The sequence below is a fragment of the Pituophis catenifer genome, unplaced genomic scaffold, assembly GCF_029215685.1.
Source record: "Pituophis catenifer annectens isolate HBS135680 unplaced genomic scaffold, rPitCat1.0.hap2 SCAF_7, whole genome shotgun sequence".
NCBI lineage: Eukaryota > Metazoa > Chordata > Lepidosauria > Squamata > Colubridae > Pituophis > Pituophis catenifer.
In genome coordinates, this window is record NW_027256887.1 from 8,980,153 (window position 1) to 9,006,270 (window position 26,118).

Below are 26,118 nucleotides of genomic sequence, written 5' to 3' on the forward strand. Positions count from 1 at the left end.
ACACGATTCACGGGACTGCAAGGTCTTCCATATTCCCCTCTCCCATGCTGAGATCTGATTGGCTGTTTCCCCCAGCTGCAACTCTCCAAAACACAAGGCTAGCTGATGGGAGGGGGGGGGGTCATCTAACTTGAAGAAAGGCAAAGAAGACATAGATGTAAGGCAGAGGTGGAGAACTATGGCTCCTTTTAGGACTTGTGGACTTCAACTCCCAGAATTGCTTAGCCAGCAAGGAATTCTGGGAGTTGAAGTCCACAAAAGGGCCATAGTTCCCCATCCTGAGGTAATGGATTGTGCCAATGATCTTGGGGAAAGAGAGGAATAGATGCCACCTAGGATGCAATCAGACAAGGGAGCCCCCCAGTGGCTTAATGGTCCCAAGAAGGAAATTTAGGAAGGACCTGCCCTTAATAGATCAAGCAGGTAGAAGTAGAGCTGAGACATTTGTGCCTTCACAGTTGCAAGATTCTGTTAATGTAATTTAACAATGAGGTAGAATGAATTCCTTTTGGTAGTGACAGATTTTATTTTCCTGGGCTCCAAAATCACCGCAGGTGGGGACGGCCACCAAGAAATTAAAAGACGCTTGTTCCTGGGGAGGAAAGCTCTGGCAAATCTAGGCAGCATACTAAAAAGCAGAGACATCACTCTGCCAACAAAAGTGCATATAGTCAAGGCTATGGTGTTCCCAGTTGCAATGTATGGCTGTGAAAGTTGGACCATAAGGAAGGCTGAGTGCCAAAGAATTGAGGCCTTTGAACTCTGGTGCTGGAGAAGACATCTGCGAGTCCCTTGGACTCTAAGGCGATCCAACCGGTCAGTCCTAGAGGAGATTAACCCTGACTGCTCTTTAGAAGGCCAGGTCCTGAAGATGAGTGAGTGGCGTAAGGAGCCTGAGTGGCGTAGGGGGCTAATGCCTCCTACTAAGGCAGCATTTAACATCCAGCTGCCTGCAATTACTGCGAGTTCAGTTCTCACCAGGCTCAAGGTCGACTCAGCCTTCCATCCTTTCTAAGGTGGGTAAAATGAGGACCCGGTTTGTGGGGGCAATAAGCTGACTTTGTATAAAATATACAAAAGTATGAAGGCTATTGCTTAATGCATTGTAAGCCGCCCTGAGTCTCTGGAGAAGGGCGGCGTATAAAAATAAATAAATAAAATAAATAAATAAATAAATAAGATGAAACTGAAATACTTTGGCCACCTCATGAGAAGGAAGGACTCACTGGAGAAGAGCCTAATGCTGGGAACGATTGAGGGCAAAAGAAGAAGGGGACAACAGAGAATGAGGTGGCTGGATGGAGTCACTGAAGAAGTCGGCGTGAGCTTAAATGGAGTCCAGAGGATGATAGAGGACAGGAAGGCCTGGAGGAACGTTGTGGTCGTGATGGGTCGGACACGACTTCGCAACTAACAACAACAAAGAATAAATTCATCTGAACCTGGTTCCTGTCTGGCTGATCAGTCTGGTCAGCCTGATATGGTATGCAACAGCACCAAGTTTCCACCTCCTTCTTAAAGAGATCAATTAATAGCAATAGCAATAGCAATAGCAATAGCACATAGACTTATATACCGCTTCACAGTGCTTTACAGCCCTCTCTAAGCGGTTTACAGAGTCAACCTATTGCCTCCAACAATCCGGGTCCTCATTTTACCCACCTCGGAAGGATGAAAGGCTGAGTGAATTTTGAGCCTGGTGAGATTCGAACTGCCAAATTGCAGGCAGCCGGCAGTCAGCAGAAGTAGCCCTGCAGTACTGCATTCTAACCACTGTGCCACCCGGCTATTTAAAACAAATTAAAACAAAAAGGCAAAATGGTAAGCAAAGTTAGAGAGAGAGAGAGAGAGAGGGAGGGAGGGAGGGAGGGGGGGGGAGAGAGAGAGAGAGAGAGAGAGAATATATATTACGTGTGTCTATATATGTCTTTTTCTTTCCCAAGGGCCTAATTTTCTCCTTCCCAGATTATGTAATATCCCCAGATTATGTAATAGTTTGAAATATTTCTGTTTTAAGTGCAACATCAATGTGCAATGACCAATATTTGGAACCGACGAAGTCAAATCAAGAGAGTGTAAAACACGCAAAAGGATAAACTTGTTTTCGTATATGAAGAGTTTCAGTTCTCAGAAATTTTAAGAAAATGGCAAAAGGCATCTTCAGGTAGAAATGTGTATTTTGCACAGATTTTTACAGATTCACTATAATACAATGAATCTGTAGTTGAGGATTACATATATTCTTTTCCCCAAGCTTCTGTTGTTCTATCCCATGGCTTAGGACCTGGTTATCTACAGGACCGCCTGCCACCACCAATAGCCTCCCACCGGCCAGTACACTCCCATAGAGAGGGGCTCCTCCGGGTGCTGTCGGCCAAACAATGTCGACTGGCGGCCCCTAGGGGGAGAGCCTTCTCTGTGGGGGCAGCTACGATCTGGAACGAGCTCCCCCCGGAGATACGGAGGATCCCGGATCTGCGCACCTTCCGTCACGTGCTTAAGACTTTTTTATTTCATCAAGATGGCCTGGCCTAATTCTTCTCCCCTTTTTAAATGTAAATTTTAATTTGTTTTTAAATTATGGGGAATTTTAAATTTGTTCAGCGAAATTATTTAATTCATTTTTATTCTATTTTAAATGTTTGTATTTATGTGTTTTATCCTGTGGCTGTTCACCGCCCTGAGTCCTTCGGGAGTAGGGCGGTATAGAAATTTAATAAAATAAAATAAAATAAATAAAAATAAAATATCCCAAACAAAGGGCAAGAAAAAGAAAAAAAAAATAAGGTTTTCAATAGCTTTAAAATGTCTGGGTATTTTATATATATTTGATGGGAATTAATTAACTCCACGGGGGATAGTATTTCGGATTCAAGAAATCAATGCCTTCCAGATGCCTTAGAAGTCTAAATTTATATTCCTCAATGTTTTTTTGCAATCAATTACCACTAAACAAATGTTCAAAAATGCAAGAGCACTGCCCCATTGAACAAATTCCCTCCTACGCTGATCTCTTTAAGAGCATGGAAGCTCACAGTTTCAACAAATGAGACAAGATTATGGCTGATTTTATAGGTCTTCTCTTCCATTCCATTTTTAAAGGATCTTTTAAACAAAACATTGCACCAAAAACATGCAACAACTCTTAGTAAGATTTACTGGTCAAGAATGTTCTTCAATAAAATTCCTTAAGGATTAAAGGGGGCAGAAGAATGCAATCCCATTTTTAGAATTAATTACTGCATTTTCTATTCCTAAATTTTCTTCTGCGGTTGCTGGTGTGAGATCACAGTTCCGCCCTGACTCACAATCAATTAATTATCTACACTCAGACTTGTTCACCGTAATTAATTTTCTGAGTGTCTTCACTCCCATTGCTATTTATCACTCAGCTAATTCAATTTAATTCAACCCCACGTCCAAACCAGCTCTGGGCAAATCATATTATAGTAAGCTTATGACTTTGTAGACTTCAACCCTTAATCCATTTTTTCTGAACCAACTGGCTGATGATGAATTCGGGAGACAATGAGGTCTGGTCTCTTCCTTTCAGCACAACAACTTGTCTTTTGAAGACAATTTCAAACATATACTGTATCACTTATGAGCATCTTCAGACCAGGGGTGAAATCCAGCAGGGGAACTGGTAGCAGAAATTTTGAGTAGTTTGGAGAACTGGCAAATACCACTTCTGATGGGCCCCAGAGTGGGGTGGGAATGGAGTCTTTGCAATATCCTTCCCCTGGAGTGGGGTGGGAATGGAGATTTTGCAATATTCTTCCCCCAGGAGTGGAGAGGGAATGAGGATTTTGCAGTATCCTTACCCTGGAGTGGGGTGGGAATGGAGATTTTGCAATATTCTTCCCCCAGGAATGGAGAGGGAATGAGGATTTTGCAGTATCCTTACCCTGGAGTGTGGTGGGAATGGAGATTTTGCAATATCCTTCCCCAGGAGCGGGGAGGGAATGGGGATTTTGCAGTATCCTTACCCTGGAGTGGGGTGGGAATGGATATTTGAAGGCAATATCCTTCCCCCAGGAGGGGGATGGGGATTTTGCAGTATCCTTACCCTGGAGTGGGGTGGGAATGGATATATGAAGGCAATATCCTTCCCCCAGGAGTGGGGAGGGAATGGGGATTTTGCAGTATCCTTCCCCTGCCATGCCCACCAAGCCACGCCCACAGGACCAGTAGTAAAAAAAAATGAATTTCACCTCTGCTTCACACACTTGAAGAACAAGTCCATCTAAAATAGATTTCTTGGTAGAATTTGCACGAACAGATTCAACTCGGTTCCTGACACAGCAGCTTCAGCTAATTCAATTTGGAACGTTCCAAAACTTCCTTGCAATTCCATTCCCACCCCCACCCCCATCCACCCACCCATTTCTAAGAGGGAACTATTTTTATTATCAGTTTCAATTTTTTCATCCCTTATTTCCGACATCCATTCACATACCCGTCCGGCCCATTTAATTTCTCTATATTTATTTATAAAACTTGCACGGTCACCTCTATTATGCCTGATAATCATAGCATGTGATACCCGCAGCCCTGTTTCATAAGAACAGAATCAATAGGAACCCACAAAACCACACAGAGTATCATGTATTCCACTCCAGCATCTCACCAATTCTGTGTTTGCTGGTTCATTTCCATCCTAGCCCAAAGCTGGGTGAATAGCCAAGTCTTCAAAACTCTTCAGAAGGTCAAAACTGATGCCTTTCAATACAATTTGCCCACGTACACTTAAGGAATCCATTATTGGTACACTTCCCTTTAGGGCAGGGGTATCAAACTCAAGGCCCGGAGGCCAGATCTGGCCTGCGGGGTACTTAGATCTGGCCTGTTGGGCTGCCATGGAAACAGCAAAGGACCGGCCCACTGTGCTTCAGCCAGCGAAAACTGAGCCCTACTGAGCTCCATTTTCGCTGGCAGAGGGTTACAGAAGGCCGTCCCAGCCTAAAACGGAGCTCGCGAGGGCCACACGCAGCCCTCCCAAGCTCAGTTTTCGCAGGCAGAGGGTTGCAGGAGGCTGTCCCAGCCGAAAACAGAACTCGGGAGCCCGTTTCCGCTGGCAGAGCGCTCAGGCCACCACAGGCGCTCTGGATACGAGTGATGTCGAGCTGGCCACGCTGACCCTTGACCATGTTAGGAAATGATAATAACCTCACTTTTTGGGTTGGCAATATATAAAGCCTCAATATAGCTTTAAGACTGTATTGCCGTATTGCATCATTGGTTAGCTCTGTAGCCAATGTCCTTAAGAGAGAGCTTAAAACATGGTTTGTTTCTCTCTGCTGATCTGTGCTGATCGTTACTGCTATTTGCTGTGTTTGCTACTGTTTGCAACTGTTTATTATGTATGACTACGACAACTGGTAAGAAGACTTTGTTATTGGAATATCCCTGTACTATTGTTTAACTATCTACTGCTTTATCTGTGTATGACCTGGACTGTTTATTGGACTGTGCCTTATTACTATTACACAATTCAGTGTATCTGTGTGTTGGCTGTGATTATTTGCAACTGCTCTCAGTCGCTTTCATGTGCACATCCTTGTTACTCTAGGGTTGCTCTGCGAATTCCTCAACAGACCATGTCCCCCCGACCCCCCGAGGTCAAACACAACCCTGATGCGGCCCTCAATGAAATCGAGTTTGACACCCCTGCTTTAGGGAAATGAGTACAAATAGATCTTGACTTACGACAATTGAGCCCAAAATTTCTGCTGCTAAGTGAGACAGTTGTTAAGTGAGTTTTGCCCGACCTTTCTTATCACAGTTGTTAAGCGCATTACTGCAATTGTTAAGTTAGTATCACTGTTGTTAAGGTCTATGGAGATTCTCAGTCATCCAGGACATGTTGTGCTTTTTCAAGAGGCGACTGGACTTTCTGGTTTTTTCTTCTGAAGACGTTTCACTTCTCATCTAGGAAGCTTTTTCAGTTCTGACTCAAGACGGTTGTTAAATGAATCTGGCTTCTGACTTTGCTTGTCAGAAGGTCGCAAAAGGGGACACTTCAACCGTCATAAAGGCGAACCAGTTGCCTTTTAATCACGTGACTTTGGGGATGCTGCAATGGTCGTGTGAAAAATGTCTCCTTTTTTTTTTAAGTGTCGTAACTTCAGTCACTAAACAAATGGTTGTAAGTCAAGGACTACTGTGTTTCCCTGAAAATAAGACCCTGTCTTAAATTTTTTTGAACCCTGAAATAAGCACTTGGCCTTTTTTGGGGGGGAGGTCTTATTATTTTGGGGTGCATGGAGGAAACCAGAGGAAATGGCAGGGACCGGCTGTGCATGCGTTTAAATATTTTTGGGGAGGGCTTATTTTAGTGCATGCGCTCAAAAGCCCGATTGGGATTATTATCAGGGGATGTCTTATTTTAGGGGAAACAGCGTACCTGTAGTATGTTTCCAATTGTCGAGCATTTCACAAAATAGTCTGCACTCTTGCAGAGTTTTATTATCTTTTTTCTATATTCTCACAACCCTTATAGGTATTTTCATCCATTCTTCCTTGACACAAACATTTACAAGTATACCTGTCACTTCTATGTTCAGCACATCCTTGCTATTCATCAATCTCCAAAGCGCTCCTTTTTCATTATTCACTCATTTCAGTCATTACTTTCATTTTTAATTCTAATAACTCTGCCGAAAGATCCTTGTTTAGGTCTTTTCATCTACCTCCAGTTTTGTTTTTGTTTTTTTTTAAAAAAATCCCATTAAAAAAAGACTTTGCATTTTCTTTGCCTCGTTCAATATTTTTTTGCTCGTGACCCCTTTGCCAATCTTCCTAGGAAATATCTTATTTTTCCTGTTCAAACATTGTAAGATACCTTCCTCTCATCCTCATGATTTGCAGCCATCGTTTTCTTAAGTCTAATTTTTTTTTTCATCCACAGCCTCTTCCCCTTCATCCCACGTATTTTCCATTAGCATTTGCATAATTCAACATAACTCCCTGGCGCAGTAATATAATTTTCTTCGCTCCGATCCCTGCAATTCCGTGACTTCTATCCAAAACTAACTTGTCTTTTCATATCCTTTCAAACAGGACACACACACTTCTTAAGGTTGTTTTGTTTTCATTCTAGTTTGTTTGGCATCTTTCCTTTCTTTCCATGCCTTCTTTTCTCGAAAGATCTGCTCTTGGTGCTGCTAAAACATGGTTACATCCAGCAGGTTCTGACAGGTTCTGGAGAACCGGTAGCAGAAATCTTGAGTAGTTCAGAGAACCGGCAAATACCACCTCTGGCTGGCCCCAGAATGGGGTGGGAATGGAGATTTTGCAGTATCCTTCCCCTGGAGTGGGATAGGAATGGAGATTTTGTAGTATCCTTCCCCTGCCACGCCCACCAAGCCACACCCACCAAGTCACGCCCACAGAACCGGTAGTAAAAAAATTTGAATTCCACCACTGGTTACGTCCCACATTCAGAACCTCTCATTAATCTTTACATCCTTCCCTAATTTTCTCAATCGATTTGGCACAATCCTTTGGGTTTACAGCTATTCACATGCCGTGTGTAAGAGATGACCAAGTTGAGCCTGAAGGAGCGATCAAATCTGTCATCAGTCTTGAGTCCCTTCGCATCCACAAGAGATCTAAGTCCAGCCCATCTTGAATTGCGTTGACCCTTGTCTACCGCCAATTTGCCTTGACTGTTAGTAGAGCAGATTTTTGTAGAGAGTTAGCATTGTTGTGGTCCGCAGGCAGCCTGCGGAGCTGGCAGCAGAGTCGGACAGTGAGGAGATTGGGGAGGAACATGGGCCAGTCCTGGAGTCTGGGGAAGGCTCAGATGAGGGCTCTGCGTCGGAGGCAGAGATGGGACCAGGGCCATCTGGTAGTTATGTGCTGCCTCCGAAGCCTCCGGAATCTGACATCAGCGAGGCAGAAGAACAGTGTGAGCCTGTTCCCAGTGTGTGCATGCGCAGAGCTGCCAGAAGCCAAGAACAATTAGGGGAAAAAAGGGTGACTCGGGCGTAAGGCTTGGAGTTGATTGACCCCTCCCATAAGACATAAAAAAGGAGCAAACGGATGTGAGCCTTTGCAGGAAGCAATTCAAGCTCTGAGAAGTCCGTTTGACTCTGTGCTCCGTTTGGCCTTGCAAAACTAATTGGCAATTAGGTCTCTGGCAGCGTTTCAAGGGAGATAAAGGTGGGTGCTTATCAACATTACCCTGAAAGACTGTATCAACTCGAGCAGACATCTGTCGGAATCTTCACAGACTGTTTGTGAAACATTACGGGCTGTGAATGACCATAATTCACAGCCGCCTCAATAAGAGGTTTTTTGGGACTAAAATTGTGATTTATGCTTTCTCAGGAAGCCTAGGTCAGAACAAGCATGGAGTAAACTTATAGTCATTTCAACAGCCTTGTTTCCTGATTTCTTTGTGTCTGACAAGGTGTACCTCCAACCAATTTACGTCTAAACCAGGAGTGAAATACTCCTGAATCGGATCGCCTGATCCGGTAGCGATTTTTCCCTGTGGTTCGGCGATCCGGTAGCAATCACCGCCCAAGTGTCATTACTTCCTGGTTTAACATGCGCTTCCGAACCGGTAAGGAAGGTAAGTAGATTTCACCCCTGGTCTAAACCATATCTTTGAAACAAGAATACTTTCGCTGAAGAAATAGTCACTAAACAATCCTTCTTCCCATTCATTTCTGAGTCTCCAAATAGCCACATTAATTTGTCTCTTGTCTGATTCCCACCCGTCCATTCCACTGATGTTTTCCAACCTGGAGTGTAGTCGTTCAGAATATTACACACATTTTCCCCAAAAGACATTTTGTGGTCCTGCCATTATTACCATTCACAGGACTTGTAACTGCGGCTACCACCGATCTCTGAATTTCTACTTCACAGAAGACCTCGGTTCATACTTTCTCATTTACATTTAGCCCTTTGAATTTATGTAATTAATCTTCCCCTTGCATGTCCCTGCATGCATTCATCAACCCTACTCTAGAAGTTCAGACTGCCTTCATTCAATGTTACATTCGCCCCTTATTCTCTTCATTGCATAGACATATAACCAAGCTTCCTTCCTTCCTTCCCCTTCCCTTTGCTTCCCCATCCCTCCATCTCTTCATTTATTTACTCTTAATTCAATGTTACTTTCTCCCCTTTTATCTTCATTGCATAGACATACAACCTTCCTTCCTTCCTTCCTTCCTTTTTTCCCTCCCTCCTCCCACTTTCCCTTCCCTTATCCATCCATTCACCCATATCCATCCATCCTTTGTTTATTTGCTCTTCATTCAATGTTACATTCTCCCATTTTCTCTTCATTGCAGACATATAACCTTCCTTCCTTCCTTTCTTCCCTCTCTCCTCCCACCTTCCCTTCCCTTATCCATCCATTCATCCATATCCATCCATCAATCCATCCTCTTCATTTATTTACTCTTCATTCAATGTTACATTCTCCCATTTTCTCTTCATTGCATAGACATATAACCTTCCTTCCTTCCTTCCTTCCTTCCTTCCTTCCTTCCTTCCTTCCTTCCTTCCTTCCTTCTTTTTTCCCTCCCTCCTCCCACCTTCCCTTCCCTTATCCATCCATTCATCCATATCCATCCATCCTCTTCGTTTATTTACTCTTCATTCAATGTTACATTCTCCCATTTTCTCTTCATTGCATAGACATATAACCTTCCTTCCTTCCTTCCTTTTCTTCCCTCCATCCTCCCACCTTCCCTTCCCTTATCCATCCATTCATCCATATCCATCCATCCTCTTCATTTATTTACTCTTCATTCAATGTTACATTCTCCCATTTTCTCTTCATTGCAGACATATAACCTTCCTTCCTTTCTTCCCTCTCTCCTCGCACCTTCCCTTCCCTTAACCATCCATTCATCCATATCAATCCATCCATCCATCCTCTTCATTTATTTACTCTTCATTCAATGTTACATTCTCCCATTTTCTCTTCATTGCATAGACATATAACCTTCCTTCCTTCCTTCCTTCCTTCCTTCCTTCCTTCCTTCCTTCTTTTCTTCCCTCCCTCCTCCCACCTTCCCTTCCCTTATCCATCCATTCATCCAAATCCATCCATCCTCTTCGTTTATTTACTCTTCATTCAATGTTACATTCTCCCATTTTCTCTTCATTGCAGACATATAACCTTCCTTCCTTTCTTCCCTCTCTCCTCCCACCTTCCCTTCCCTTATCTATCCATTCCTCCATATCCATCCATCCATCCATCAATCCATCCATCCATCCTCTTCATTTATTTAGTCTTCATTCAATGTTACATTCTCCCATTTTCTCTTCATTGCATAGACATATAACCTTCCTTCCTTTCCTCCCACCTTCCCTTATCCATCCATCCATCCATCCATCCATCCATCCATCCATCCATCCATCCATCCATCCACCCATCCACCCTCTTCATTTATTTACTCTTCATTCCAACTTGTAATCTTCCATAAGTCATGGCCATTTTTGGATGTACACAATGATACTGACTTCCACTACCCACGAGGCCTTTCAAGAAGATGGAAAAGAGGTAGACTAGTTCACCTGTGCCTTAGTCACACCTGTGCCTCAGGCAGCCTTCCCTTCAAACAGGAAGAGTAGTACCAGGGACTTTGGGACAAAATTGTGCATATATTCTACAGCAGCCGTCCTCATTGCTGTTTCCTTCTGGTTGCAATTCAAGGTGTTTGCATTCATTTACTAAGCCATTCAGCCTGTGGATGCACCTTTTACCTGGACTACAAATATGTTCTTGAATTGTTACCACGGATATTTTTCCTGTACAATCTTGCTAATACTTGAGCCCTACAGGATTCGGCAGTACAAGTAGTCCTCGATTTACGACCACCATCGATCCCAAAATTTCTTGCTAAGTGAGACATTTGTTAAGTGAATTTTTCCCCATTTTACAACCTTTCTTTCCACTGACAATGTTAGGTTACTAACACGGTTGTTAAGTGAACATGGCTTCCCCATTGACTTTGCTTATCAGAAGGTCGCAAAAGGGGACATTGCAACCGTTATAATTATGACTCAGTTAGCAAGCGTCTGAATTTTTATCACATGACCAGGGGGATGTTGCAACGGTAGGGTAGCAAGTGTGAAAAATTGTCATAAGTCACTTTTTTCCAGTGCTGTTCTAACTTTGAACAGTCACTAAATAATAACAGAATTGTTAAGAGTCTGTTGCAAAAACAAATCCAGAAGCACACACAGATAACTGAATCAGCTGGATTCATTAACTTCTTTATATTCATAACAACACATAAAGTATATGTGTCGGATTGTCGAGCGTGGGGTCTCGACAGTATATTTACAATACCCACAGTGGATTCTTCAGCTCAGATCAGCAGACATGTTCACACACAAGAGTACAGCAGAGAGACTTAACACACTTCTTTTTCTCTGCACAGAATCAGAAGCTGCAGACTAAGACACGCCCTGGCTCCAGTCTGTCTCAGCTCCCAATTGGCTGACCTTGTTACCATGTCTTTCCAGTCATGAATATTCTGACAAGAATAACAGAGTTGAAAGGGAGCCTGGAGGTCTTCTAGTCCAACCCCCTGCTCAGGCAGGAAACCCTATAAACCTATTTCAAACAAATAGTTGTCCAATCCCTTCTTAAAAACCTCGAGTGATGGAGCAACATCTGGAGGCAAGTCGTTCCACCTATTAATTCTTAACTGTCAGGAAATTTCTCCTAAGTTCTAGGTTGCTTCTCTCCCTGATTAGTTCCCATCTATTGCTTCCTAGCCTGCCTTCATAACCTGTTGTAAGTCGAGGACTACCTGTGTACAAGTCAAACAAAGACAGTTGCAGCATCCCCTTGGTCATGTGATCAAAATTCAGACGTGTGGCAGCTGACTCCTGTTTATGATGGTTTCACTGCACTGGAGAAAAATACAGGTGGACCCTTCGGCTAAAGAGGTAAAAGGTCAATAGATCTGCAGGGTGTCCTACCTTGGCGAAGGATCAGATAACCCCGAAGACAAAAAGTTTTTGTTCTGACTTTGGAAAGAGATATTTTGTAAATAAATGGGGGCATTACCTGAGCACTGAACTCCGCACTGGCAACAGGAAGAGCATCCGGCCAGTAAACACTCAGCTCCATTCAGTTGCCCAGACTCCACCCCGCAAGGGATTATGGGGTGGTTAAAAGAAGATGGTTACCTGAGCATTGAGTAACTCTTCACATTTCTGCGCCTGCTTCTCAATGGCAGAGACATGCTGTTTCTCCAAGGCCTTTTCCCGTTCCTCCACGAGCACCTTCAGCAGGGCCTGGAACAAAGCAAAGAGCAGACAATCAGCCCAGGTTTGTGAATTTTCTCTCCCCCACCCCCATTCTGTACAATTTTGTAGAACTAGAGAAGCAAGCATGAATAAAACCAGAAGTGGGCTGCTGGGGGTTCGCAGGGGTTCGGGAGAACCTTTACCTAAGATTCTGTGCAGTTCGGAGAACCCGCAAATCCCACTCCTGGCTGGCCCCGCCCACCCCGCCCTTCCCCTCCCAGGAGTCCCCACTTGGCCTGTTTTGGATGCGGGTAAGTGCAGGGCGCGCCCGGAGGCTCAGGGAGGGCAAAAAATGGGCCTACTGGAAGTTCTAGAAGGCCAGAAATGGGGCTGTTTCTGGCCTCAAGAGGGCCTCTGGAGCCTGGGGAGGCCATTTTCACCCTCCCCAGGCTCCAGGAAGGAGGCTTGAGGAAAGCCTCCGGAGCCCGGGGAGGGCAAAAATGCACCCCCTGCTATATTTATTTATTTATTTATTTATTTATTTATTTATTTATTTATTTATTTATTTATTTATTATTTATTTATTTATTTATTTATTTATTTATTTATTTATTTATTTATTATTTATTATTATTTATTTATTATTTATTAATTTTATTTCTATACCGCCCTTCTCCTGAAGGACTCAGGGCGGTGTACAGCCTGATTAAAAGCATAAAGACAGACAAAATTTAAAAATAATTAAAATTATTAAATTATAGGCTCAATTTAAAACCCCAAATTTAAAATCCCAATTTTTAAAAACCCAATTAAAATCTTTACCTTGATAGCCCAGCCTGGCGGAACAACAAGGTTTTGAGGGCACAGCGAAATACACGGAGATCAGAGATTTTACGAATTTCTGGGGGCAGCTCATTCCAAAGCGCAGGAGGCCGACTAGGCCACACCCACTATGGCCACACCCACCCAGCAACCGGGCAGAGATCCCCTTGCTAAAAATTTTTGAAGCCCACCCCTGAATACAACTGCCTATTCAAGGGCACCCAGAGATTAAACAGAAGGCATTTTGAAGAGGGATCTTTTAATGAATCTTAATTGAAGTCTGCAACCGAAGTGTTTGTTTCTGGGGCTCCTTGTGAAGCTCTTTCTATTGAAGGGATGAGTAACAGATAGGGAAAGTGAAGAGTTTTCTGTTAAAGCTTCTCATCTAGCTTTTCTGGGACCACCCAAGATGAAAATCGAGAGGCTCGGTTTGCAGGAGGAGAGTCAGACATATTTCACTGGCTGACAAAACTCCACATCCTCTCAGCAGAGACGGCTAGATCCCAGGGGCCAAGCAGGATCTCCACAACCACAAGTCAAGTGAAAACAGATGGAAATTATGACTCGCTTGAAAATATAGAAGCAATGCCCCCAAAACGCCAGTCTCGCTCCAAAACTCGAAGAGATCGGGAATCAGAACTGAAAAAATCTAAATTAGAGCAACCAATCAGCCCGTGTTTTTTTTTAAAAAAAAAAAAAAACACTCAAAAAATGAGAACATTTTTAACCGTCCATGGCACAGGGTCTATCCTACACTGGGAAGAGCGGAGAATGAAACATGAAATCCATGCTGCGTTCTTCCATTTCCTTTGACTGAGTGATGGCTTTACCATTTTTTTTTCATACACTTTCCATGGCAGTAGCGTTGAATCTTGTTACCAACCATCTGGGTGATTCCCTTTCGCTCTTTCCTAAAAGCTGTTGACAGATAACAGCGCGATGCACACAAAAAAAGCTAACGTTTAAATATTTTTATTTTATTTATGTATTTATTTATTAGTCATATTTCTATGCCGCCCACTCTCCGAGGACTCTGGGTGGCTTACACCAAAGACAGTATACTAAATAGAATATTGCCCCCAACAATCTGGGTCCTCATTTTCCCCACCTCGGAAGGATGGAAGGTTGAGTCAACCTTGAGCCGGTGAGATTTGATCCGCTGATCTGCTGAACTAGCAGTCAGCTGAAGTAGCTGCAGTACTGCACTCTAACTACTGCGCCACCTCGGCTCTAACCACTGCGCCACCTCGCCACCTTGGCAAATACAATGGAGAACGAAAGTGTTTGAACTTGCAATTAGGCTACCAAAATTTTGGTACGCTCGGGCACATGAGCAGAGCGTTCAAAAGCAACTTATTGGTCATTTTTAATGGGATGCATTGCTGTTTAAACGACAGCCTAAAATATGCAAAATGCTGGGAACAGTTTTTTTCTTTTCTCTTAAGTCATCATGTCTTCAAGTATCACTATATATGCAGCAGGGATGAAATGCTCCCGGATTGGACCAGATCGTCCGATCCGGTAGCGATTTTTCCCCGTGGTTCGGCAATCCGGTAGCGATTGCCGCCTGGGTGTTATTACTTCCTGGTTTTAACCAGGAAGTAATGTCTTTTTATCTTCTGTGCACGCGCAGAAGGTTTTGCACATGCACAGAAGGTGTGCGCCAGGGGTGGGTTCTAAAATTTTTTACTACTGGTTCTGTGGGTGTGGCTTATTTTGTGGGTGTGGCTTGATGGTCATGTGACAATTCTTTAGGATTTAGCAGAGGTACTGGTCTACCAGGCTTTTAACTGCTTTCAGAGCTGTACCGGTTTACCCATTTATTTTTGCAGGCACTGGTCTACTCATTTGTTTTTGGAGGCACCGGTCTACCACCACACTGCCTTTTAACACTGATCAGCTATAGGGTGGCCCTTTGAAGCCCCGCGGCAAGAGTTTAAATAGTTTTTTTCCTTCTAGCCGATCAGCTGGGATCAGGAGGCAGCAATAGATTGGGGGTGGGGCCAAATAAAAGGTAAGAATAACGCAGAGGGGGCAGGGGGGCAGAACCGGTTCGGTGATGTCATATCGTCACCACTACAGCTTGGTGGAACCAGGCAGAACTGGGAGGAACCCACCATTGGTGTGCGCGCATACATGATGCGCGCCCATGGCGTGTGCACTTCCGAACCGGTAAGGAAGGTAAGTAGATTTCACCCCTGATATGCAGTTCAAAGAAGTGCTTCACAAAAAAAATGCTTTCCTCCAAATACTTCGTTCTATATTACATAGCCCTGATGGCAAACCTATGGCACGCATGCCACAGGTGGCACTTAGAGCCCTCTCTGCGGGCATGCCAGCCGTCACCCCAGCTCAGCTCGGCCTGTGCGCGTGCCTCCCGCCAGCCAGCTGATCTTTGGGTCTCTGCTGTGCTTGTGTGTGGGGTGGGGCACATGCACGGGGGATGCTTACATTGCATTTTGGGGTTTCGCGTGGCAACCCTGCATCCTGTTTTGGCTCCCAGGTTGGTGCAGGAGGCATTTTGGGCCTGGAAGGCCTCTTGCACCAACCTTGAAGCCAAAAACGGGCGAGGGGTGGGGGGGCACATGTGGGGGGGGAGGTCGCACGCGCACTGCCTTACGGGTGTGCACACTTTCGGCACGCGACGACAAAAAGGTTAGCCATCACTGTTATATCTTTTCTCTCTTTTTAATTATGCAAATTTTAATTGGTTTTAAATGATCGGGGTGTTTTAATTTGTCTGGGCCAAATTGTTTAATTCGATTTTACTTTGTTTTTAAATTTTGTATCTATGTATTTTTACTGATTGGCTGTTCACCGCCCTGAGTCCTTCGGGAGTAGGGCGGTATATAAATCAAATAAATCAAATAAATAAATAAAATAAATATAGAATAAACTAAAAAGTTACCAAACGTAACTTAAGGAGTCAAAATTAAAACAATTGGCAAATGTCAACATTCTTAAGGAAGATGGTGTTAGTCTAAAAATGAGGGCGAATTACAAGAACATTACAAAACAAGCACACAGCATTAAAAAAATAATAATAACTGGAAGTTGGAAACTATTGTGGCATTTCACAACCAAGTCGATTCTTCCATTTCGGGTTTTTTTTTTTTATATGCATTATTATTTATTAAAAATACACTAATCCCATTTTCAAATTAGACGTTTCCAAGGCTCTTGCCAATTTTGAAATGAAAGCCTATTTTTTTAAAAAAAAAAAATGTACAGGATATATGATAAGCCAAAAAAAACCTTAAAATAACACAAACACCCTACAAATCAAAACACAACAGCAATTTTAACAAATTAGGACCAGACATTTCTTTCCAATAAACACCAACTTCAGAGTTAGGAATTTCGTGCCATGTCTCCTAACATTGCTATGTATGGGCAATCCCAATGTGAAAACAGAGCAAGAAGAATATTTCATTACTATTGTGTCTTTCTGTTGCGGTGGGATTCCGAATGGTAGCCACAGATGGAAGAATATTATAAGCCAGATCATGGAACAGAACCAGGCAGATTCCTTGGGTCAGACTGGACCTTTCTAGGCCGACAGCCATGGATTTGGGCCAACGTCAACACTACCTTTCCTTACACCATGGAAAACAAATAAATCTAATTATATAAAAAAAAATCTCTTTTAGATTCTCATATTAGACTAATGCTTTAGGACTACAAGCAAGCATGTAACCACGTTTTCCAAAACTGACTGCTTCCCCCACAATCGCTAACAGGATCTGTTTACGAGTTTATACTTCATTAGCTGGTTGGTGGTCCTTCCATCTCACCATCTGCAACCATGAAGCCAGAGGTGGTATTCAGCCGGTTCGTACCGGTTCAGGCGAATCGGTTGCGGAGATCACGGGTGGGCCAGTCCACCCGCCCCAGCTCTATGCCGTCCGTCCTATTTAGGCACAGTTTTGAGGCCAGGTGCAAGCGGGGAAGACTTGTATGAGCAAAGCGCATGCACGGAAAGTGCGCGCTCAGGTGAAGCTAGCGTGCAAGCGGCGAACTGGTAGCAGCAAAATGTGAAACCCACCTCTGAATGAAGCCATGGTTTAAAACTATGAATTACAATAAGTTCCATGCTGGGAACTAATGAACCAAATTATTAGTTCAATTTTTATTATTAGTTCAATTTATATGCCGCCTTTCTCCGGAGACTCAGGGCGGCTTACAATGCATTCAAAAAAAAACCATTATAACAACATTTAAAAATTAAAACATTAAAACCCATTCACACCATTCAAGGTGTTGGTGATTACCTATAAAGCCCTACATGGCTTAGGCCTGGGGTATCTGGCGGATCACCTGCAGCCAGCAACAGCTCCCCATCGCCCGGTGCGCTCACACAGAGAGGGCCTACTTGGGGTTCCGTCGGCCAAGCAATGTCGGCTGACGGCCCCTAGAGAGCGAGCCTTCTCTGTAGGCGCACCTACCCTCTGGAATCAGCTCCCCTTGGAGCTCCGGGTGGTCCCCGATCTTCGCTCTTTCCGCCGTGACCTTAAAACATGGTTGTTTCGCCAGGCTGGCCTGGACTGAAGGGGTTTTAATGGGAATTTTAGATTCTTTTATTGTTTGAATTTTAATTTGGACTTGTTGTTGCTTATTGCAACAACAAGTCCTTGTGGAGAAAGGGCGGCATTTAAGTCCGATAAATAAAATAAATAAATAAATAAATTCATGGCCGGATCTCACAAGATCGCAACAGCGAGATCAACGGCCCCAGGCCTGCCGGAATAATGTTTGTTCCATTTAGCTTTTTGTTTTAATTTTCAGTCAGAAGCCCACATGAAAACTTGCCAGTTCTAATCTCAGAAGAGAAGAAGACGACTCCTCAAAATCCAGTTAAGCTATTCTGCAAAGGCTTCAAATTAACGGGACAGGCCAAATGTCTACGGAGATTCTCAGCCATCCTGGTCATGATGGTCTCAAAGGTGCTTTTTCAAAAGGTCTTTCTTGGTTTTTCCCTTGAAGATGTTTTGCTTCTCATCCAAGAAGCTTCTTCAGTGTTGACTGAATGGTGGAGAATCCTTCCATTCTCCACCATTCAGTCAGAACTGAAGAAGCTTCTGGGATGAGAAGCGAGACGTCTTCAAGGAAAAACAAAGTCCAGCTGCCTTTTGAGAAAAGCACCTTTGGGACAACCATGACTTGGATGGCTAAGAATCTCCATAAACAGGAAGCCTTTGGAAAACCTTCCCTGTTTCTTTGGAGACTTTGTACAGGTCGTCCTCGACTTACAGCAGTTCATTTAGTCATCATTTGAAGCTACTGGAAAAAGGGACTTATGGCCGTTTTCAACACTTACGACCACGGCGATATCCCCCATGGACCCATGATCAAAATTCAGACGCTTGTCAACACTGATGGTTCCAACATTTGCAGTATTCTGGGGTCATATTCTTACAAGCGAAGCCCATGGGAAAGCCGGATTCACTTAACAACCATGTTACTAACTTAAAAACTGAAGTGATTCACATATCAACGGTGTGGCAAGAAAGGTCTTACATTGAGGCAAAATTCACTTAACAACTGTCTCTCTCAACAACAGAAATTTTGAGCTCCACTGTGGTCCAAAGTCAATCGCTACCTGTAGTCCTGAGAGAGGAACACTGCACTAAGCTCTAAGCTCACTGCACTCTACTGAATTAAATGAATTAAAACCCAACTGAGAAGAGACATGGGTGTATATAAGCCAGGTCGTAAACCATGGGTGGGTTTTACTTAGCTTTACTACCGATTCGCAACGGGACCGTGCATTTCTGCGCATGCGCAGAAACTTCTTGATGACGTCCAGGTCAATGGGCGGAGCCTCCCACCAGTTTTACTACCGGTTCTTGCGAACCGGTCCGAACCGGGGGGCAAGCCACCTGATCTGTCCCCGTCTACACACACACACAAACACAGCCAGCCGAGGGTTAAGAAAGTACTTGGCATGCACACAGGTCGTTATCTCAAACTTGGCAACAATATAAGCACCATCTGCCAAGAGCTTTTACTGCAACAGATAACATAAAATTACATACACATTGCAAATAGTCCAGCAAAACAATATCCCTTCGGCAGCTTCAGACATTGTTCAAGTGACTAGCCAAAGTTCGTTTTTGTTTGTCACGGAGTTTTACCAGCCACCACCCTCTCTTATATAGTCTCTGGGGTGTGGTCCAGTGACTCAGTTCTAATCCCTAGCACGCCTCCTTAACTGCTGCAACCGTTTATCACGCCTTCGTTGGCGTGCATCCAGGAACGACAGCTCTCCTTCCTCGCTCTCATCCGAGACACCTGGCTCCTGGCTAATCTCCTCTCCCTCGGCTGGCACCTGAGACAGTGCCAGAGGGGAGGGGCCGGAGAGGGAGGCCTGGCTGACTCCTCTCCCTCATGTTTGGAGCCTTCTTCCTCCGATGAGATAGGCTCAGAGGGTGGGGCCACAACACCACCACTGATGTACACCAGGGATGAAATGCTACCGGTTCGTGCGAGCCGGTAGTGATAAAAGCTACTGGTTTGGGCGAACCAGTAGTAAAAAAAAAAAAGCTCGCCGATCAGCTGTGCCACATGATTTAAATTCGCTAGAAAGCAGGAAATCCTGCTTTCTAGCAAATCTAACTCGCGCAGCATAGCTCTTCCCCCCCCCCTCCGCTGTTCTACTTACCTTCCCAAGCCTACTTTTTCCGCACGAAGCACGCGTTTGGCGTGAACTGCACATGCATGTGCAGAGCACGTTTGGTGCACAGAGTGCATGCGTGCGTGCACAGTGTGCATTTGGTGTGCAACACACATGTGTGGGCAGCAAACTGGTGGCAAACCGGGGAGGATTTCACCACTGGTGTACACACTAAAATGCTGAGTAAATGTGAATGTCCTTGTCACATCTACATCTAAATGTACATATCGGCATCAGCCTCTTCTAGGGTACCCCCTGCCTTCCCATTGCCACTGTGTGTCCCCCAATCATTTGTCCCCAAGCTGTGCAGCTCTCAGAATGAAACTATCCATGCTCACCCACCATCCCTAGGTCAGATCTTAAGGGTGGACTTCAAGCTGTCTCTTAGCTTCCTCAGGGTAGTCTTGCTACAGAAATACCCTCTAAAACAGTTCCTTGCCAACAGAGACTGTGAGCTTCTTGCAGGAGATAAGATAGCCAGAAGCAATAACTTAGGAGTCCTTGGTCCTCTCTGAGCTCCATTGTATTCTTGTAGACGTTTCATTGCCCAACGAGGTAACTTCATCAGTGTTGGTGATGATGCATGATGCTAGCACTGATGATGTTACCCAGGTGGGTAATGAAAAGTCTGCAAGAAAATACCCAAGTTTAGAGATCACCAAGGACCTCTCATTTTAACCATGAGCTACAGATATTCTCCTTTATTGGTACTGCAAATGACTTAATATTTTCCTAGTAAGGTACAGGACAATGAATACACTCGGTTGTCTTCTATTGAGAACATTTTGGCCAGGCAAGTTTACTCTGCGAGCCACTCCGTACTCCCTATATTTGGATCCATAAACACATGTATTTTCAATCCTCAAGGTTTTTTTTTTTAATGGAACACGTTATTTCAAATGATTAATAAAAAAAATACTTCTTTGACATAAGTTCTTTATATAACCCCAAATTAACAAGCGATGGAGGCCAAGAGGCATATGAAATTCAACCACAGAGAAATGTAGCTTAATATTTATCTCATTTTGTTATTTTACATAATCCAATGGGAAAATGCAATCTTCCCTTCATCCATCACGTCCTTTTACCATAACTTTCTCACTTAGGAAGATCCCTCCCGGCCTCTAGCTGAAAGACCAAACTTTTCCTTGTTCGTTTCCAAACCTGACTGAGATGTTCCTTATCAGCCAATAACTTCCAAATTCTGCTGGATGAAAATCCCCGAATCTAAACACTTCCGGCCCTGTTTTCCTCCCTTACTCCTATTTCCACGGTTCTCTGTTTTCTCTTCTGTCTCATAGTTACCTACAGAAAACATTTATTTTTACGTTCATCTGCTGAGGCAATTCAAGCAGATTGCTTGCCTTGTCTCACCGCAAATATACCCTGAAGATCAATGCAAGCCTTTGCGTGTAGCCAGACTCAGCTGCATGTGTGCGGGCAAGCATGTAAAAACCCTGCTCCACAGCGTTCCTCAGGCAACACCGCCATTCTGAAGAAGGCTCTGGAAACATATCCTGCAACCAGAATTTTGGCTGAAAAGCCAAGAGCACAACAAATAGATTCAGCCGACGGCCCTCGCGCTGCTATTTCAACGAAGGTATGAAATCTGAAAGACTATCCTCAAATGCCTGCCCATATTCAGAACAGAATAACAGAGTTGGAAGGGACCTTGGAGGTCTTCTAGTCCAACTCCCTGCTTGAGGAGACCCTATATCATTCAGGACAAATGGCTGTCCAATCTCTTCTTAAAAACCTCCAGTGATGGAGCACCCAGAACTTCTGAAGCCAAACTATTCCACTGATGAATTGTTCTCACTGTCAGGACATTTCTTCGTAGTTCTAGGTTGGATCTCTCCTTGATTTGTTTCCATCCAGATGCTTCAGATGCTTTAGAGAATAGGTTGATTCCCTCTTCTTTATGGTAGTCCCTCAAATGTTGGAACATATTCTTTAACCTTCTTTCGATGCACAGATGGAGGTTGACCAAAAAACCTTTAGCTATAGACCAAATAGAATAAGAAAGAATAGAATAGAATTCTTTATTGGCCAAGTGTGATTGGACACACAAGGAATTTGTCTTGGTGCATATGATCTCAGTGTACATAAAAGAAAAGATACATTTGACAAGGATCATAAGGTACAACACTTAATGATAATCATAGGGAAATAGTCAATATAAATCTTAAGGATACCAGCAATAAGGTTACAGTCATACAGTCATAAGTGGGAGGAGATGGATGATAGGAACGATGAGAAGATTAATAGACTTAATAACTAGTTTGACAGTGTTGAGGGAATTATTTGTTTGGCAGAGTGATGGTGTTTGGGGAAAAAGCTGTCCTTGTGTCTAGTTGTTCTGGTGTGCAGTGCTCTATAGTGTCATTTTGAGGGACACAGTGGCTCAGTGGCTAAGACGCTGAGCTTGTCGATCGTAAGTTCAGCAGTTTGAATCCCTAGTGCCGCGTGATGGGGTGAGCTCCCGTTACTTGTCCCAGCTTCTGCCAACCTAGCAGTTCGAAAGCACGTAAAAAATGCAAGTAGAAAAATAGGGGCCACCTTTGGTAGGAAGGTAACAGCATTCCATGCACCTTTGGCGTTGAGTCATGCCGGCCACATGACCATGGAGACGTCTTCGGACAGCGCTGGCTCTTCGGCTTTGAAACGGAGATGAGCACCGCCCCCTAGAGTCGGGAACGACTAGCACATATGTTCAAGGGGAACCTTTACCTTTATAGACCAAATGGAAGATGTGAGGTTGTCAGGCCACTTCTAACATAGCTTCCATCTCTCTTTTAGCAAGCTTTTCTGGTTGTATTGAAGGTTCAATCACTTAAGATAGCTTCTTGAAAGAATACTGACCAGGCTGAGAGGCTCAGACAGCCATGCTTTTTAAAATTATCATTATTCCAATCCCATGTTTTTCAAACTTGGCAACGTTAAGATGTGTGGACTTCAACTTCCAGGATTCCCCAGCCACTGTTCCCCAGCCACACATCTCTTTTCTAATCCTTATGTAACAAGAATAGCTTCAAAACACAACATCACTGTCCAGCTCTTTTACTCTCCTCCAATTCCATTTACTTTATAAACTGGTGCTGGATTTCATTTCCATGGACTGTCATCAAACACTGGAGACTTGGTTCAAACAATAATTGTTTCTCTCAACACTGCAACGGTTGTGATTCAAATTTTCTGGAATTTATTACACACTATTGTTTTTCAGAGTTTCTTTTTTTTTTTTCCCCGCCCTTAAAATTCCCAATCTCTGGAGCTCTTGTAGGAAACTCCATTGACCTCTGCAGTTCAGGAAACAGAATGCCATAAAAATCAACCAGAGGAGTGCAAAACTGGCATTGGGAAAGGAATGGATTCTATAAAACTTCAGTTGCCTTTGACTATGACTGATATCCCTTCCTAAACTATAGCTACCTTCACATCCAGTAAGAGTCTGAACAGTTAGCACTGTCCATCGGTCCAGTTATTTCTTTATCCTTTATGCACCAAGACAAATTCCTTGTGTGTCCAATCACACTTAGCCAATAAAAAATTCTATTCTATTCTATTCTATTCTATTCTATTCTATTCTATTCTATTCTATTCTATTCTATTCTATTCTATTCTATTCTATTCTATTTGTAAAAAGTGTCTGGCAGCTGTAAATCTTTTTTTTTTTTTTTTGAAAAAAAATTATTATTATTTTTTAAAACATAAACATAAAATACATCATTTTAAGAATGGAGCACTGATCCGGTCATGAATAGGTACAATTGCTTAACATCTTTTAAAGTAAGAAACAAAAACAAAGAATTTTTTCACAATTGTAATATCTTAATCTAAACATTTACCTTTCTATTTTATCACCACAAATCTTAATTTCCAAATAACACAACTCAATATTTAAAAATCATTGCCCTAAATTCTATCTATATACCCATATCCTAGGACCCATTACAGCTGTAACTCTTAACTTAGATGGCAAATTTAAATTCTGCATCCAAAGAATAATAGTTAAATCTTTGTTTTATTGCTCTTTATTCCTCTTTACATTTCTTTGATTGAAGTTCAGATGAAAAGCACCAAAAACGGACCACAGAGAAGATGACCAGGGGTGCCAAACTCAAGGCCGAATCTGGCCCGCATGGTGCTTAAATTTGGCCCACGGGGCTGCCCCGGAAACAGCAAAGGACCGGCTGCGGTATCTCTGCCAGCAAAGGGAAGGCCACGCATAGCCCTCCCAGGCCCCATTTTTGGCTGTGATGGACTCATGCACCCTTCTGCCAGCGAAAATGGAGCTCCATTTTTGCTGGCAGAGGGCTGCAGGAGGCTGCCATGGCCGAAAACGGGGCCCGGGGGGCACATGCGGCCCACTTGAGCTCCATTTTTGCAGGCAGAGGGCTGCAGGAGGCCGCCATGGCTGAAAACGGGGCATGGGGGGGCATATGTGGCCCACCTGAGCTCCATTTTTGCTGGCAGAGGGCTGCAGGAGGCCGCCATGCTGAAAACGGGGCATGGGGGGCATATGCAGCCCACTTGAGCTCCATTTTTGCTGGCAGAGGGCTGCAGGAGGCCACCATGGCCGAAAACGGGGTCCGGGGGGCATATGCGGCCCACCCAAGCTCCATTTTTGCTGGCAGAGGGCTGCAGGAGGCCACCATGGCCGAAAACGGGGCCCGGGGGGGCACATGCAGCCCACCCGAGCTCCGTTTTGGCTGGCAGAGGGCTGTAGGAAGCTGTTGTGGCCAAAAATGGAGATCAGGAGCCCGTTTTTGCTGGCAGAGTGTTCGGTCACCACAGGCGCCCCCGACACGAGTGATGTCAAGCTGGCCACGCCCACCCTGGCCCCCGAGGCCAAACACAACCCTGATGTGGCCTTCAATGAAATCAAGTTTGACAGCCTTGCCTTAGACTGTCCAAAGCAGTGTGCAATAGATACCCTCAAACCGTGACAAACATCTGAGCCAACACTGCCAAAATATGGGGGGGGGGAAGAAATAGTCACTCTTAGGAATGCCATTTTTTTCTGCCAATCTCCAATCTCCAAGTGGCCGTGGAGATCAGCAGGAGAGGGAGTGACATCACAGTTCTCATTCCATTAACATGAGGATGCCATGACACATTTGTCTAGACACCTATGGATCTAAGGCTAACCACATCTTTCATCATTAAACCCATCCCGCCCCCCCAAAAAAAAGATTGGCCCATCCATTTGAAGTCACCAGGACACCGTCATCTTGGAAGGCCAAAATATTCCTGGTTTTCCAAAATGTAGCCCATGGCTCAAGAAAGGTGACTTTTCAGTGGAATTTCACCATTTCAGTGGTGAAATTCAATTTTTTTTCTACCGGTTCTGTGGGTGTGGCTTGGTGGGAGTGGTGTGGCTTGGTGGGCGTGGCAGGGAAAGGATGCTTCAAAGTCTCCATTCCCTCCCCACTCCTGGGGAAGGATACTGCAAAATCCCCATTCCCTCCTCACTCTAGGGAAAGGATACTGCAAAATCCCCATTCCCTCCCCACTCCAGAGGAAGGATATTGCAAAATCTCCATTCCCTCCCCACTCCTGGCGATAGGATACTGCAAAATCCCCATTTCCACTCCACTCTGAGGCCAGCCAGAGGTGGTATTTGCCGGTTCTCCGAACTACTCAAAATTTCCGCTACTGGTTCTCCAGAACCTGTCAGAACCTGCTGGATTTCACCCCTGCCTTACATCCAACACTTTTGAGACCCGCTACCATAAGGATTTTCCACTCCTCTTTGAGAGCAGTTGTCTTAGAATGGTAGAAGTGGAAGGCTCCCAATCTGTCTGTAACTTCTGCAGAAAAGCACGTATAATTTGAGGAAGAGTTATAAAAGCTCTGACTTTGGCTCGGTTGCTGGATTTAATGAATGTTATTAAAACATTTTAAGAATGCTTCCAACTGCAGTCCGTGTTATTCCCTTCAATCTTAAATCACTCCTTCGGTTTTGGACGTTCCAAGATTGCCATAAAAGTCTTCCTTGTTTGGTCAGCCTGACATTTTCTAAGGTGAGACCAGCTTTTCTGGATCTTTGTTTTCAAACTCTGGTTGTACCTCATGTCCAAAACCATCTCAGGCTGATGTAGACATTGTTTCATACTTGCTGAGAAAGAAATACTACCTTTAATTTCGTCCCAGGTAAATAGTCTCATTGTTTTTTTCCTATAGTCATAAAAACACTATTTTCACACTGTTTTTAAGCAGGGGCTTTTAAAAACAAAAAGGAACATGGTGGTTCAGTGGCTAAGACACTGAGCCTGCCAATCGAAAGGCCGGCAGTTCAGCAGTTCGAATCCCTCGTGCCGCGTAATGGGGTGAGCTCCCGTTACTTGTCCCAGCTTCTGCCAACCTAGCCGTTTGAAAGCACGTAAAAA

The 26,118-nt window shown here is 44.0% G+C and overlaps 1 protein-coding gene across 1 annotated transcript in view; it reads right to left on the bottom strand.

Annotated features, from left to right (window-relative positions):
* The window catches only part of CCDC91 (coiled-coil domain containing 91), a 121,972-nt gene that overhangs the window by 53,615 nt on the left and 42,239 nt on the right, over positions 1 to 26,118 (bottom strand). Inside the window, exon 7 of the mRNA XM_070947337.1 lies at positions 12,172 to 12,279. Within this exon, the coding sequence (XP_070803438.1) occupies positions 12,172 to 12,279 (108 nt within the window). The remainder of the gene's footprint in view (positions 1 to 12,171; positions 12,280 to 26,118) is intronic.